At 50.4% G+C, this 17334-nt stretch overlaps 1 protein-coding gene across 1 annotated transcript in view; it reads right to left on the reverse strand.

The window, feature by feature from the left end:
* Positions 1-9519, reverse strand: part of LOC148141820 (C1q-related factor-like) — a 59981-nt gene extending 50462 nt beyond the window's left edge. Inside the window, exon 1 of the mRNA XM_087977664.1 lies at positions 8839-9519. Coding sequence (XP_087833790.1) covers positions 8839-9429 — 591 coding nt within the window. The 5' untranslated portion in view covers positions 9430-9519. The remainder of the gene's footprint in view (positions 1-8838) is intronic.
* Between the last annotated feature and the right edge of the window lie 7815 nt (positions 9520-17334).

Genomic DNA, 17334 nt, shown 5'->3' on the forward strand with positions numbered 1-17334 from the left:
GAGAGAGACGAGACCGTGAACATGGGAGAGAGGAGACATTGAACAAGGGAGAGAGAAGACAGAGAAGAAGGGTGAGAGAAGACAGTGAACGAGGGAGAGTGAAGACAGCGAAAAAGGGAGTGAAAAGAGAGTGAACAAGGGAGAGAGTAGACAGTGAACAAGGGAGTGTGGAAACAGTAAACAATGGAGAGAGGAGACAGTGAACAAGAGAGAGAGAAGACATTGAACAGCGGAGAGAGGAGACAGTGAACAAGGGAGAGAGGAGACAGTGAACAAGGGAGAGAGGAGTCAGTGAACAAGGGAGAGAGGAGACTGTGAACAAGGGAGAGAGGAGACAGTGAACAAGGGAGAGAGGAGACAATGAACAAAGAAGAGAGGAGCCAATGAACAAGAGAGAGAGGAGTGAGTGAACAAGGGAGAGAGAAGACAGTGAACAAGGGAGAGAGGAGTCAGTGAACAAGGGAGAGAGGAGACTGTGAACAAGGGAGAGAGAAGACAGTGAACAACAGAGAGAGGAGACATTGAACATGGGAGAGGAGACAGTGAACAAGGGGGAGAGTCGATAATGAACAAGGGAGAGAGGGGACAGTGAACAACGGAGAGAGAAGATAATGATCAAGGGAGAGACGAGACTGTGAACAAGGGGGAGATAAGATAATGAACAAGGGAGAGAGAAGACAGTGCACAAGGGAGAGAGGAGACAGCGAGCAAGGGAGAATGACAGAAACATCCAGTATAGGAGGAGGAGTTTGATATTCATAGTGTCACAGACTTGGATAATAGGCCTTTCAGTCCAACTTATACTAAGGAGAGGGTGAACAGACTGTTGATATTTTCCCTGGAGCGTTGGAGGCTGAGGGGTGACCTTATAGAGCGTTTTAATATAGAGGTTGTGTGCAGTACTGTGGCACAGTGGTTAGCACTGCTACCTCACAGCACCAGAGACCTGGGTTCACTTCCTGTCTCAGGCGACTGACTGTGTGGAGTTTGCACTTTCTCCCCATGTCTGTGTGGGTTTGCTCTGGTTTCCTCCCGCAGTCCAAAAATGTGCAGGTTAGGTGAATTGGCCATGCTAAGTTTCCCATAGTGTTAGGTGTTGGGGAATGTGTCTGGGTGGGTGCGCTTCGGCAGGTTGGTGTGGACTTGTTGGGCCGAAGGGCCTGTTTCCACACTGTAAGTAATCTTAAAAAAAAAAGTCACTACTCTGAGATTGTTCTCTCAGGGCATGGGTACCATAAATAGACAAGATTGTTTTTTTTTTAATCAGGTGAGAGAGTTTAGAACTCGAGGGCATAGGTTTAAGGTGAGAGGGGAAAGATTTAGAAGGAGCAAGATTTTCAAACAGAGGATGGTGCATGTATGGAATGAGCTGCCAGTGGAGGCTGGTACAATTACAACATTTAAAAGGCATCTGGATGGGGACAGGAATAGGCAGGGTTTACAGGGATATGGCCTCGTGCAGAAAAATGGGACTAGATTAGGTTGGGACACCTGGAGCATGGACAAGTTGGCTGGCTCATGATGGATCCTCTATCTTAACCCCAACTCCCTGCTCTCTCTCCCCACACCCCTTGATGCCTTTAGTGTCCAGAAATCCCTCTGATACATTCTTAAACACTTTCAACACCTGTCTCCAACACCTTCTCTGGTTGAAAATTCTACAAGTTCACCATCCTCAAAGTGAAGACACTTCACCTTGTCTCGTCTGAAATGGCCTGTCTCATACTCTGAGATTGTTACCACTGTTCTCTCAGCCCCCTCTCCCCAGGCCAGGGGAATTTAACAATCCCTCCATCCACTCTCTCCGGCCCTGTCAGAATTTGAGATAGTTCAATGAGAATCACCCTCAATTTCTAAAGTACAGTGAGTGCACAGCCAGTCAACTCAATCTCTACTCATTTGACAAACTTATTGTCTCAAGAATCAATTTGGTGAATTCTTGCTGTTTCAATAATACTGTCATTCTGTTTTTCCTACCAAAGTGGGTAACTTCACATTTCTGCACATTACACTGCATCTGTCATTTACATGGCCCTACTCAACTTGTCTAAATTGCCTTGAAACCTCTTTACTTCCTCTTCACACACACAATCCCACCTAGTTTTGATACTTCCGCTAACTGGGAGAATTATGTTGGAAATAGCTGTGGTTCAAGCATTGATTCCTGTAGTACCCCACTTGTCACTGCTTTCTATTCTGAGAAAAAGCCTATTTTATGCCTACGCTCTGCTCCCCAGTTCTCAAGGCGGAAGTGAGGACTGCAGATGCTGAGGATTAGAGTCAAGAGTTTGGTGCTGGAAAAGCGCAGCAGGTCAGGCCGCATCCGAGGAGCAGGAGAATTGATGTTTCGGGCATAAGCCCTTCAACAGGAATGAGGCTGTGAGCCTTGGGGGTGAAGAAATAAATGGGAGGGGGCTGGGGCTGGGGGGAAGGTAGCTGAGAGTACAATAGGTGGATGGAGGGGACCTATTACACTCTCAGCTACCTTCCCCCAGCCCCACCCCGATCCCATTTATCTCTCCACCCCCAAGGCTCCCAGCCTCATTTCTGATGAAGGGCTTTTGCCCGAAACGCGATTTTCCTGTTCCTCAGATGCTGCCTGACCTACACAATTCTCAATCCAGGCTAGTACATTACCATGTACTTTAATTTGTGCATTAACCTCTTAAGAGGAACTTATCAGAAGCTTCCTGACATCCAAATAGCTCATAGCCACTGGCTCTATTTGATTAGTTATGCCATCAAGAACTCCAGTAAGCTTGGCAAACATGATTTCCCTTTCATAAACCTGTGCTATCTCGAAACATAGAAGATAGGAGTAGGGAGAGGCTATTCAGCCCGGCAATCCTGCTCTACAATTCATTACGAGCATGGCTGATCATCCAACTCAATATTACAGTGGTGCTGGAAACGTACAGCAGGTCAGGCAGCATCCGAGGAACAAGAAAATTGACATTTCAGGCAGGAGCCCTTCATCAGGAATGAGGCTGGGAGCCTTGGGGGTGGAGAGATAAATGGGAGGGGGTGGGGCTGGGGGAAAGGTAGTGGAGAGTGCAATAGGTGGTTGGGGGGTGAAGGTGATAGGTCGGAGAGGGGGGTGGAGTGGATAGGTGGGAAGGAAGATGGACAGATGGGACAGGTCATGAGGGTCATGCAGAGCTGGAAGGTTGGAACGGGGGGTAAAGTGGGGAGGGGAAATGAGGAAAATTTATGCCATGGGGTTGAAAGGCTCTGAGGCGGAAGATGAAGCAATCTTCCTCCAGACGTCAAGTGGTTAGGAACTGGCGATGGAGGCGGCCCAAGACCTGAATGCCCTTGGCGGAATGGGAGGAGGAGTTGAAATGTTGGGCCACAGGGCGGTGTGGTTGATTGGTGCGGGTGTCCCAGAGATGTTCCCTAAAGCATCCAGTCTCCCCAATGTAGAGGAGATCGCATCGGGAGCAACAGATACAATAAATGACATTGATGGATGTGCAGGTGAAACTTTGATGGATGTGGAAGGCTCCTTTGGGGCCTTGGATGGAGGTGAGGGAGGAGGTGTGGGCGCAGGTTTTGCAATTCCTGCGGTGGCAGGGGAGGGTACTGGGAGGGGAGGGAGGGCTGTTGGGGAGTGTGGACCTGACCAGGTAGTCACGAAGGGAATGGTGTTTACAGAAAATGGATAGGGGTGGGGAGGGAAATGTATCTCTGGTGGTGGGGTCTGTTTGTATGTGGTGAAAATGGCGGAGGATGATGCGACATATACAGTGGTTGGTGGGGTGGAAGGTGAGGATCAGGGGGGTGCTGTCCTTGTTGCAGTTGGAGGGGTGGGGTTTGAGAGCGGAGGTGCGGGATGTGGATGAGATGCGTTGGAGGGCATCATCGACCACGTGGGAAGGGAAATTGCGGTCTCTAAAGAAGGAGGCCATCTGGTGTGTTCTATGGTGGAACTGGTCCTCCTGGGAGCAGATACAGCGGAGGCGGAGGAATTGGGAATACGGGATGGCATTTTTGCAAGAGGTAGGGTGGGGGGAGGTGTAATCCAGGTAGCTGTGGGAGTCAGTAGGTTTGTTGAAAATGTCAGTGTTAAGTCGGTCATCGTTGACGGAGATGGAGAGGTCAAGGAAGGGGAGGGAGGTGTCAGAGATGGTCCAGGTGAATTTAAGGTTGAGGTGGAATGTGTTGATGAAGTTGATGAACTTTTCAACCGCTTCGTGACAGCACGAGATGGCACCAATGCAGTCCTCAACGTAGCGGAGGAAGAGGTGGGGAGTGGTGCTGGTGTAACTACGGAGGATAGACTGCTTTACGTAGCTGACAAAGAGACAGACATAGCTGGGGCCCATGCAGCTGCTCATGGCTACCCCTTTGGTCTGGAGGAAGTGGGAGGATTTGAAGGAGATATTGTTGAGGGTGAGGACTCCACGTGAATTTAAACTTGCTGTGGAATGTTCCAGGAATTAACCCTACCACCCCATGGCCGAATATTTCGACTCCCCCTCCCACTCTGCTGAGGACATGCAGTTCCTAGGCCTCCACCATCGTCACTCCCACACCACCTGACGCCTGGAGGAAGAACGCCTCATCTTCTGCCTCGGAACACTTCAACCCCAGGGCATCAAGGTAGACTTCACCAGTTTCCTCATTTCCCCTCCCCCCACCTCACCCCAGTTCCAACCTTCCAGCTCAGCACCGCCCTCATGACCTGTCCTACCTGCCAATCTTCCTTCCCACCTATCCACTCCACCCTCCTCTCCGACCTATCACTTTTACTCCCACCTCCATCCACTTATTGCAGCTACCTTCCCCCCACAGCCTCACCCCCCTCCCATTTATCTCTCTGCCCCCGAGGCTCCCAGCCTCATTCCTGATGAAGGGTTTTTGTCGAAACGCGATTTTCCTGCTGCCCGGATGCTGCTTAACCTGCTGTGCTTTTCCAGCACCACTCTAATCTTGACTCTAATCTCCAGAACTGCAGTACCCACTTTTGCACTGTCCAATTCAATAGCCCAATCCTGCTTTCTCCCCATAGCCTTTGATCCCATTTGTCCCAAGTGCTTTATCTAGCCACCCCTTGAATACATGTTGATTGCATCTATTCCCGTTGATATTTTCTAAGTGCCTTGATATCACCTTCTTTGCAATAATCTGTAATATTTTACCTAATACTGTGAGGTTAACTGAACTGTAATGCCCTGCATTCTCATCCCATCCTGTTTTAAACAGCAGGGTTACATGTATTATTCTGCAATCTGAAAATGTGTTGCTGGAAAAGCACAGCAGGTCAGGCAGCATCCAAGGAGCAGGAGAATGGTTCCTGAAGAAGGGCTCATGCCCGAAACGTCGATTCTCCTGCTCCTTGGATGCTGCCTGACCTGCTGCGCTTTTCCAGCAACACATTTTCAGCTCTGATCTCCACCATCTGCAGTCCTCACTTTCTCCTCATTCTGCAATCTGCCAGGATTGTTCCAGAATCCAACAGATGAAAGGGGAAACCAGACAAATGGGATGAGTGAAGAGCCGGGAGAGAGAATATCAGGGAGAGATTGACCTCGTGTGTGACAGAGAGAACAGATTACAAGAGGGAAAACCAAATAGAGATGACATGGTAAGGTAAGGGAATGTGAGATAAAGAGCGACTGAGAGAAAATGAAAGTCAGTGAAAGATAGAGTTAGAAAAGACAAAGGGAAGCAAGAAAGTGCAAGGCAGAGAGCGCAGTGAGAGTGTGGGGCACAGACAAGATGGAAAAAAATCAGGCAGAGAGAGACAGACAGATAGAGAGACAGAGACACAGAGAAACAGAAAGAATAAGATCAAGACAGAGAGAGAAGCAATGACACATAGAGACACAGGTGGACCGTGAGCAAGAAAGAGAGAGGCTTACACACTGACACACTCACATACACAGATAGACACTCTCATATACACACACACACTGAAACACACACAGACACACTCTCAAACACAGATAGACACTCTCATATGCACACACAGACACACTGAAACACACACTGACACACACATATACAGATAGACACTCTCATATACACACACACACTGAAACACACACAGACACACTCTCAAACACAGATAGACACTCTCATATGCACACACAGACACACTGAAACACACACTGACACACACATACACAGATAGACACTCTCATATACACACACTGAAACACACACAGACACACTCTCAAACACAGATAGACACTCTCATATGCACACACAGACACACTGAAACACACACAGACACACTGAAACACACACAGACACACTGAAACACACACTGACACACTCATACACAGATAGACACTCTCATATACACACACTGAAACACACACAGACACACTCTCAAACACAGATAGACACTCTCATATGCACACACAGACACACTGAAACACACACTGACACACTGAAACACACACTGCACACTCTCATACACACACTCTCATACACATGCACTGACACACACACACACTCTCAAACACACAAATTGACACACATACACACACACTCCCATACACATGCACTGACACATACACACACACTCCCATACACATGCACTGACACATACACACACACTCCCATACACATGCACTGACACATACACACACACTCCCATACACATGCACTGACACACGCACTCTCAAACACACATATTGACACACATACACACACACTCCCATATACATGCACTGACACATACACACACACTCCCATACACACACACTGAGGAGAGAGAGGCAGCAAACAAGGACAAAGCATGAGGGAGAGGCAGAGTTAGAATGAAGCAGTGAGGGGACAGTGAGGGGACAGTGAGGGGCAGCGAGGGGACAGTGAGGGGACAGTGAGGGGACAGTGAGGGGACAGTGAGGGGACAGTGAGGGGCAGCGAGGGGCAGTGAGGGGACAGTGAGGGGCAGCGAGGGGCAGTGAGGGGACAGTGAGGGGACAGTGAGGGGCAGCGAGGGGCAGTGAGGGGCAGTGAGGGACAGCGAAGGGCAGTGAGGGGACAGTGAGGGGCAGTGAGGGGCAGCGAGGGGCAGCAAGGGGCAGTGAGGGGCAGTGAGGGACAGCGAAGGGCAGTGAGGGGACAGTGAGGGGCAGCGAGGGGCAGTGAGGGGACAGTGAGGGGCAGCGAGGGGCAGTGAGGGGACAGTGAGGGGCAGCGAGGGGCAGTGAGGGGCAGTGAGGGACAGCGAAGGGCAGTGAGGGGCAGTGAAGGGACAGTGAGGGGACAGTGAGGGGCAGCGAGGGGCAGTGAGGGGCAGTGAGGGGATAGTGAGGGGGACAGTGAGGGGCAGCAAGGGGCTGCGAGGGGCAGTGAGGGGACAGTGAGGGGATTGTGAGGGGCAGTGAGGGGCAGCAAGGGGCAGTGAGGGGACAGTGAGGGGCAGTGAGGGGCAGCAAGGGGCTGTGAGGGGCAGTGAGGGGCAGCAAGGGGCAGTGATGGGACAGTGAGGGGCAGTGAGGGGACAGTGAGGGGTAGTGAGAGGCAGTATGGGGGCAGTGAGAGACAGTGAGGGGTGGTGAGGGTCAGTGAGGGGTGGTGAGGGTCAGTAAAATACAGACAATGAGTGAGGCAGCGAGATCAGAATGAGGAGCTGCCAGAAACAGACGGGAGGGAGTGATTGAATGAGAGAACAGAGAGAGTGAGAGAAACTGTGAAAATGCACGGGAAGAGACAGCCCGAGAGTGACTGGACTTGGAGAGAACAAGAAAAAAGAACAACTCGCTCTAACAGACACTGGGAAGGGAAGGAGCAGAGCGAGAGAGTGAACAGGAGACTGAGAGAAGGAAATACAGAGGCGAAATTAGCTCAGGAACAGAAATTCGGCTCAGCTGCGTTTCTATTGCACCGGGTGGTATAACGGAGACTCTCTGACAGTCAGCAAATGGGAAGAAGAGAGATACATGGTGGCGGGGGACACAGGTCAGGGTAAGGGAGGGGAGAGATGATCAGGAGAGAGAGGGACTTCCAGCCCCTATGTGAGTGTGAGAGAGAGACAGACAGACAGACAGACAGAGGGTGAATTCTGTCCCGCTCAGTCGGAACAGGAGTTTCCGAAATGTTTCCTGAAGTCGGGAGTGAGAGAGTCGCAACCACAGAGTCAGCGAAAGACGCCGGGAGCCGGGAGCAGGCGCTCAGAGGCACCGCTTTCCGGCAGTCACTGTAACTCCGGGAGGGAGACTCACTATCCCCAGGGAGGGACTGAGACAGACAGACAGGGAGAAAGAGAGAGACAGAGAGAGAGAGAGAGAAATAGAGAGAGAAATAGAGAGAGAGAGAAATAGAGAGAGAGAGAAAGAGAGAAATAGAGAGACAGACACAGAGAGGAGGAGCAGGGGGAGAGGGAGGGGGTGGAGGGGAGGGGGTGGAGGGGAGGGGGAGCAGGGGGAGAGGAGGGGGAGCAGGGGGAGGGGAGCAGGGGGAGCAGGGGGAGGGGGAGGGGGAGAGGAGGGGGAGCAGGGGGAGGGGGAGGGGGAGAGGAGGGGGAGCAGGGGGAGGGGAGCAGGGGAGGGGAGGGGAGCAGGGGAGGGGAGGGGGAGCAGGGGGAGGGGGTTTAGGAGGAGGGAAGGGGGAGCAGGGGGAGGGGGAGCAGGGGGAGGGGGGAGCAGGGGGAGGGAGAACAGGGGGAGTGGAGGGGGAACAGGCGGAGGGGGTTTAGGAGGAGGGGAGGGGGAGCAGGGGGAGGGGAGGGGGAGCAGGGGGAAGGGGAGCAGGGGGAGGTGAGGGGGAGCAGGGGGAGCAGGGGGAGGGGAGGGGAGGGGCAGCAGGCAGTGCGGACCGGGGTGTGTGTGTGTGTGTGGGGGGGGGGGATACCCCGGGTGGGGGAGTTGTGCTCTCGCTTACCTGGCCGTTCTTACAGAGGTCTGCCCACATGCTGGTGCCGTCTCCCCCCCTCATGAGGACATGGTAGGTGAAGAAGTAGGTGCCGGGAATGGAGCAGGTGAACTTGCCACTCGCCCCGTCGTAGTGGTTACCCAGGTTGGTCACCACGTCGTCAAACCGCAGGATCTCGTAGCCTTCGTGCGGGGTCCTCAGTCCGGCGTAGAAAGCCACCCTGGGCACCGTGCTGTAGGTGGCAGCGCTGATAGCTCCTGTCCCAGGACCAGGAGTACCAGGCGGCCCGGGTCTACCCGCTTCACCCTTCTCCCCCGCCGGACCCACTGGCCCCGGGGCACCCCTGTGCCCGGGGGGTCCCGGTGCCCCTGGTCTCCCGGGACGTCCCGGTTCCCCCCGGGGACCCTGCAGGAGGGTGGAGGGGGGGAGTGCCAGCTCCTTCCCCACCCCCCGGGCTTCCACCGGACCCGGGCTGGAGCTGGGCTGATCGGCCAGGTAAGGCTGGCACACCATCCGGCAGGTGCCCAGCATCTCATAGTGGGCAGCCGTGCCCAGGGAGCTGACCAGCACTGGGATGACAGTGACCAGCAGTAAGACCATGGCCACCCCGAGAGCGGCCGCCGCTAGCGCCTTGCGGCTGATGTTGAGCCGCTGGCCCCGGGGCTCGCTGCGGGATTGCGGCCGCTCCGGCGTTCCCCGGACGGACCCAATCTTGGTGGTTCTGCTCCCGCTGCTCTCCCCGCTGCAACCAGCTAGAGAGGCTGCACTGAGTGCACACTCACCCTCCCTCACACCCTCCCTCTCTCACTTATATAGCACAGCCCCCCCCCCCCCCGCCCCCTCTCCCTCCCCCCCTCCCCCCACTCCCAAAGGCTGAGCGCAACTGCATCTGAATGTAGGCGAAAACTTGGCCGTCCCTCTGAGCTCGCTCACTGTCTCCAATCCAGCCCGCATCTGTATGTCCTAGCGGACAGGGAACACACACACACACACAGACAGAGATAACACAGGGGACAAACTCACGCACACACACACACACACACACAGGCAGAGATATCACAGGGAACAAACTCACACACACACAGGCAGAGATATCACAGGGAACAAACACACACACAGGCAGAGATATCACAGGGAACAAACACACACACACACAGGCAGAGATATCACAGGGAACAAACACACACACACACACAGGCAGAGATATCACAGGGAATAAACTCACATACACACAGGCAGAGATATCACAGGGAACAAACATACACACACACACAGGCAGAGATATTGCAGGGAACAAACGCACACACAGGCAGAGATAACATAGGGAAGCAACTCACACACACTCACAGGCAGAGATATCACAGGGAACAAACACACATACGCACAGAGGCAGAGACATCACAGGGAACAAACTCACACACACACACACACAGGCAGAGATATCGCAGGGAACAAACACACACACAGGCAGAGATATCACAGGGAACAAACTCTCACACACACACAGGCAGAGATATCACAGAAAATAAACTCACACACACAGGCAGAGATATCGCAGGGAACAAACACACACAGGCAGAGATACCACAGGGAATAAACTCACACACACAGAGGCAGAGATTGCACAGGGAACAAACTCACACACACACACACACACACAGAGGCAGACATATCACAGGGAACAAACACACACATGCACACAGAGGCAGAGATTTCACTATGAACAAATTCACACACGGGCAGAGATATCATAGGGAACAAAAACACACATACACACACAGGCAGAGATATCACAGGGAACAAACACACACACGGGCAGAGATATCACGGAATAAACTCACACACACACACAGGAAGAGATATCACAGGGAACAAACTCTGTCACACACACACAGGCAGAGATATCACAGGGAATAAACACACACACACACAGGCAGTGATATCACAGGGAATAAACTCACACACACACACAGGAAGAGATATCACAGGAAACAAACTCAGTCTCACACACACAGAGGCAGAGATATCACAGGGAACAAACACACACACACACACAGGCAGAGATATCACAGGGAATAAACTCACACACACACAGGCAGAGATACTACAGGGAATAAACTCACACACACAGGCAGAGATATCACAGGGAACAAACTCACAAACACAGAGGCAGACATATCACAGGGAACAAACACACACACACACACACACAGGCAGAGATAACACAGGGAACAAACTCACACACAAACACAGGCAGAGATATCACAGGATATAAACTCACACACACAGGCAGAGATATCGCAGGGAACAAACACACACAGGCAGAGATACCACAGGGAATAAACTCACACACACAGAGGCAGAGATTGCACAGGGAACAAACTCACACACACACACACACACACACACACAGGCAGACAAATCACAGGGAACAAACACACACATGCACACAGAGGCAGAGATTTCACGATGAACAAATTCACACACGGGCAGAGATATCATAGGGAACCAACTCACACACACACACAGGCAGAGATATCACAGGGAACAAACACACACACACACAGATATCACAGGAAATAAACTCACACACACACAGGCAGAGATATCACAGGGAATAAACTCACACACATACAGACAGTAATATCACAGGGAGCAAACACACACACAGGCAGAGATATCACAGGGAATAAACTCACATACACACAGGCAGAGATATCACAGGGAACAAACGCACACACACACACATACAGGCAGAGATAACATAGGGAACCAACTCACACACACTCACAGGCAGAGATATCACAGGGAACAAATACACACACGCACAGAGGCAGAGACATCACAGGGAACACACTCACACACACAGGCAGAGATATCACAGGGAACAAACTCACAAACACAGAGGCAGACATATCACAGGGAACAAACTCACACACACTCACAGGCAGAGATATCACAGGGAATAAACTCACATACACACAGGCAGAGATATCACAGGGACCAAACGCACACACACACACAAGCAGAGGTAACATAGGGAACCAACTCACACACACTCACAGGCAGAGCTATCACAGGGAACAAACACACACGCACAGAGGCAGAGATATCACAGGGAACAAACACACACACACCCAGGCAGAGATAACACAGGGAACAAACTCACACACACACACAGACAGAGATACTACAGGGAATAAACACACACACAGGCAGAGATATCACAGGAAATAAACTCACACACACAGGCAGAGATATCGCAGGGAACAAACACACACAGGCAGAGATACCACAGGGAATAAACTCACACACACAGAGGCAGAGATTGCACAGGGAACAAACTCACACACACACACAGGAAGAGATATCACAGGAAACAAACTCAGTCTCACACACACAGAGGCAGAGATATCACAGGGAACAAACACACACACACACACAGGCAGAGATATCACAGGGAATAAACTCACACACACACAGGCAGAGATACTACAGGGAATAAACTCACACACACAGGCAGAGATATCACAGGGAACAAACTCACAAACACAGAGGCAGACATATCACAGGGAACAAACACACACACACACACACAGGCAGAGATAACACAGGGAACAAACTCACACACAAACACAGGCAGAGATATCACAGGATATAAACTCACACACACAGGCAGAGATATCGCAGGGAACAAACACACACAGGCAGAGATACCACAGGGAATAAACTCACACACACAGAGGCAGAGATTGCACAGGGAACAAACTCACACACACACACAGAGGCAGACAAATCACAGGGAACAAACACACACATGCACACAGAGGCAGAGATTTCACTATGAACAAATTCACACACGGGCAGAGATATCATAGGGAACCAACTCACACACACACACAGGCAGAGATATCACAGGGAACAAACACACACACACACAGATATCACAGGAAATAAACTCACACACACACAGGCAGAGATATCACAGGGAATAAACTCACACACATACAGACAGTAATATCACAGGGAGCAAACACACACACAGGCAGAGATATCACAGGGAATAAACTCACATACACACAGGCAGAGATATCACAGGGAACAAACGCACACACACACACATACAGGCAGAGATAACATAGGGAACCAACTCACACACACTCACAGGCAGAGATATCACAGGGAACAAATACACACACGCACAGAGGCAGAGACATCACAGGGAACACACTCACACACACAGGCAGAGATATCACAGGGAACAAACTCACAAACACAGAGGCAGACATATCACAGGGAACAAACTCACACACACTCACAGGCAGAGATATCACAGGGAATAAACTCACATACACACAGGCAGAGATATCACAGGGACCAAACGCACACACACACACAAGCAGAGGTAACATAGGGAACCAATTCACACACACTCACAGGCAGAGCTATCACAGGGAACAAACACACACGCACAGAGGCAGAGATATCACAGGGAACAAACACACACACACCCAGGCAGAGATAACACAGGGAACAAACTCACACACACACACAGACAGAGATACTACAGGGAATAAACACACACACAGGCAGAGATATCACAGGAAATAAACTCACACACACAGGCAGAGATATCGCAGGGAACAAACACACACAGGCAGAGATACCACAGGGAATAAACTCACACACACAGAGGCAGAGATTGCACAGGGAACAAACTCACACACACACACAGAGGCAGACATATCACAGGGAACAAACACACACATGCACACAGAGGCAGAGATTTCACGATGAACAAATTCACACACGGGCAGAGATATCATAGGGAACAAAAACACACACACACACACAGGCAGAGATATCACAGGGAACAAACTCTCACACACAGGCAGAGATATCACAGGGAATAAACACACGCACACACACACACAGGAAGAGACATCACAGGGAACAAACTCTGTCACACACACACACACACACACAGGCAGAGATATCACAGGGAACAAACACACACACACACACACAGGCAGAGATATCACAGGGAATAAACTCACACACACACAGGCAGACATATCACAAGGAACAAACTCACACACATAGGCAGAGATATCACAGAGAACAAACTCACACACACAGAGGCAGACATATCACAGGGAACAAACTCACACACATTCACAGGCAGAGATATCACAGGGAACAAACACACACAGGCAGAGATATCACAGGAAATAAACTCACACACACACGGGCAGAGATATCACAGGGAATAAACTCACCCACACACAGGCAGAGATATCGCAGGGAACAAACGCACACACAGGCAGAAATAGCACAGGGAACAAAACACACACTCACAGGCAGAGATATCACAGGGAATAAACTCACATACACACAGGCAGAGATATCACAGGAAACAAACACACACACACACAGGCAGAGATATCGCAGGGAACAAACGCACACACAGGCAGAGATATCACAGGGAACAAACACACACACACACACAGGCAGAGATAACATAGGGAACCAACTCACGCACACTCACAGGCAGAGATATCACAGGGAATAAACTCACACACACAGGCAGAGATATCACAGGGAACAAACTCACACACACACACAGGCAGAGATATCACAGGGAACAAACTCACACACACACAGGCAGAGATATCACAGGGAGCAAACACACACACAGGCAGAGATATCACAGGGAATAAATTCACACACACACAGGCAGAGATATCACAGGGAACAAATACACACACACAGGCAGAGATATCACAGGGAGCAAACACACATACACAGGCAGAGATATCATAGGGAATAAACTCACACACATACAGACAGTAATATCACAGGGAGCAAACACATACACAGGCAGAGATATCACAGGGAACAAACACACACACACACAGGCAGAGATAACACAGGGAAAAAACTCACACACACACACAGGCAGAGATATTACAGGGAACAAACTCACACACACACACAGGCAGAGATATCACAGGGAACAAACTCACACACACACAGGCAGAGATATCACAGGGAACAAACTGACACACACACACGCACACAGGCAGTGATAACACAGGGGACAAACACACACACCACACGCACAGGCAGAGATATCACAGGGAACAAACACACACACACACAGGCAGAGATATCACAGGGAACAAACACACACACACACACACACACACAGGCAGAGATATCACAGGGAACAAACTCACACACATACACACACAGGCAGAGATATCACAGGGAACAAACTCACACACACACAGGCAGAGATATCACAGGGAACAAACTCACGCACACAGGCATAGATATCACAGGGAGCAAACATTCGCACACAGGCAGAGATATCACAGGGAATAAACTCACACACACACAGGCAGAGATATAACAGGGAACAAACTCACGCACACAGGCATAGATATCACAGGGAGCAAACACTCGCACACAGGCAGAGATATCACAGGGAACAAACTCACACACACACAGGCAGAGATATCACAGGGAGCAAACACACACACAGGCAGAGATATCACAGGGAAAAAATTCACACACACACAGGCAGAGATATCACAGGGAACAAACACACACACACAGGCAGAGATATCACAGGGAGCAAACACACATACACAGGCAGAGATATCATAGGGAATAAACTCACACACATACAGACAGTAATATCACAGGGAGCAAACACATACACAGGCAGAGATATCACAGGGAACAAACACACACACACACAGGCAGAGATAACACAGGGAACAAACTCACACACACACACAGGCAGAGATATTACAGGGAACAAACTCACACACACACACAGGCAGAGATATCACAGGGAACAAACTCACACACACACAGGCAGAGATATCACAGGGAACAAACTCACACACAAACACGCACACAGGCAGAGATAACACAGGGGACAAACACACACACCACACGCACAGGCAGAGATATCACAAGCAACAAACACACACACACACAGGCAGAGATATCACAGGGAACAAACACACACACACACACACACAGGCAGAGATATCACAGGGAACAAACTCACACACACACACACACACAGGCAGAGATATCACAGGGAACAAACTCACACACACACAGGCAGAGATATCACAGGGAACAAACTCACGCACACAGGCATAGATATCACAGGGAGCAAACATTCGCACACAGGCAGAGATATCACAGGGAATAAACTCACACACACACAGGCAGAGATATAACAGGGAACAAACTCACACACACAGGCATAGATATCACAGGGAGCAAACACTCGCACACAGGCAGAGATATCACAGGGAACAAACTCACACACACACAGGCAGAGATATCACAGGGAGCAAACACAAACACAGGCAGAGATATCACAGGGAAAAAATTCACACACACACAGGCAGAGATATCACAGGGAACAAACACACACACACAGGCAGAGATATCACAGGGAGCAAACACACATACACAGGCAGAGATATCATAGGGAATAAACTCACACACATACAGACAGTAATATCACAGGGAGCAAACACATACACAGGCAGAGATATCACAGGGAACAAACACACACACACACAGGCAGAGATAACACAGGGAACAAACTCACACACACACACAGGCAGAGATATTACAGGGAACAAACTCACACACACACACAGGCAGAGATATCACAGGGAACAAACTCACACACACACAGGCAGAGATATCACAGGGAACAAACTCACACACACACACGCACACAGGCAGAGATAACACAGGGGACAAACACACACACCACACGCACAGGCAGAGATATCACAGGGAACAAACACACACACACAGGCAGAGATATCACAGGGAACAAACACACACACACACACACACAGGCAGAGATATCACAGGGAACAAACTCACACACACACACACACAGGCAGAGATATCACAGGGAACAAACTCACACACACACAGGCAGAGATATCACAGGGAACAAACTCACGCACACAGGCATAGATATCACAGGGAGCAAACACTCGCACACAGGCAGAGATATCACAGGGAATAAACTCACACACACACAGACAGAGATATCACAGGGAACAAACACACACACACAGGCAGAGATATCACACGGAGCAAAGACACATACACAGGCAGAGATATCACAGGTAATAAACTCAGACACATACAGACAGTAATATCACAGGGAGCAAACACACACACAGGCAGAGATATCACAGGGAACAAACACACACACACACAGGCAGAGATAACACAGGGAACAAACTCACACACACACACAGGCAGAGATAGCAAAGGGAACAAACTCACACACACACAGAGGCAGAGATACCACAGGGAATAAACTCACATACACACAGGCGGAGATACTACAGGGAACAAACACACACACACACACAGAGGCAGAGATAACACAGGGAACAAACTCATGCACACACAGGCAGAGATACCACAGGGAATAAACTCACATAC

The sequence above is a fragment of the Chiloscyllium plagiosum genome, unplaced genomic scaffold, assembly GCF_037043375.1.
Source record: "Chiloscyllium plagiosum isolate Xiang-an unplaced genomic scaffold, Cpla_swu_hap1 HiC_scaffold_32, whole genome shotgun sequence".
Taxonomy (NCBI): Eukaryota; Metazoa; Chordata; class Chondrichthyes; order Orectolobiformes; family Hemiscylliidae; genus Chiloscyllium; species Chiloscyllium plagiosum.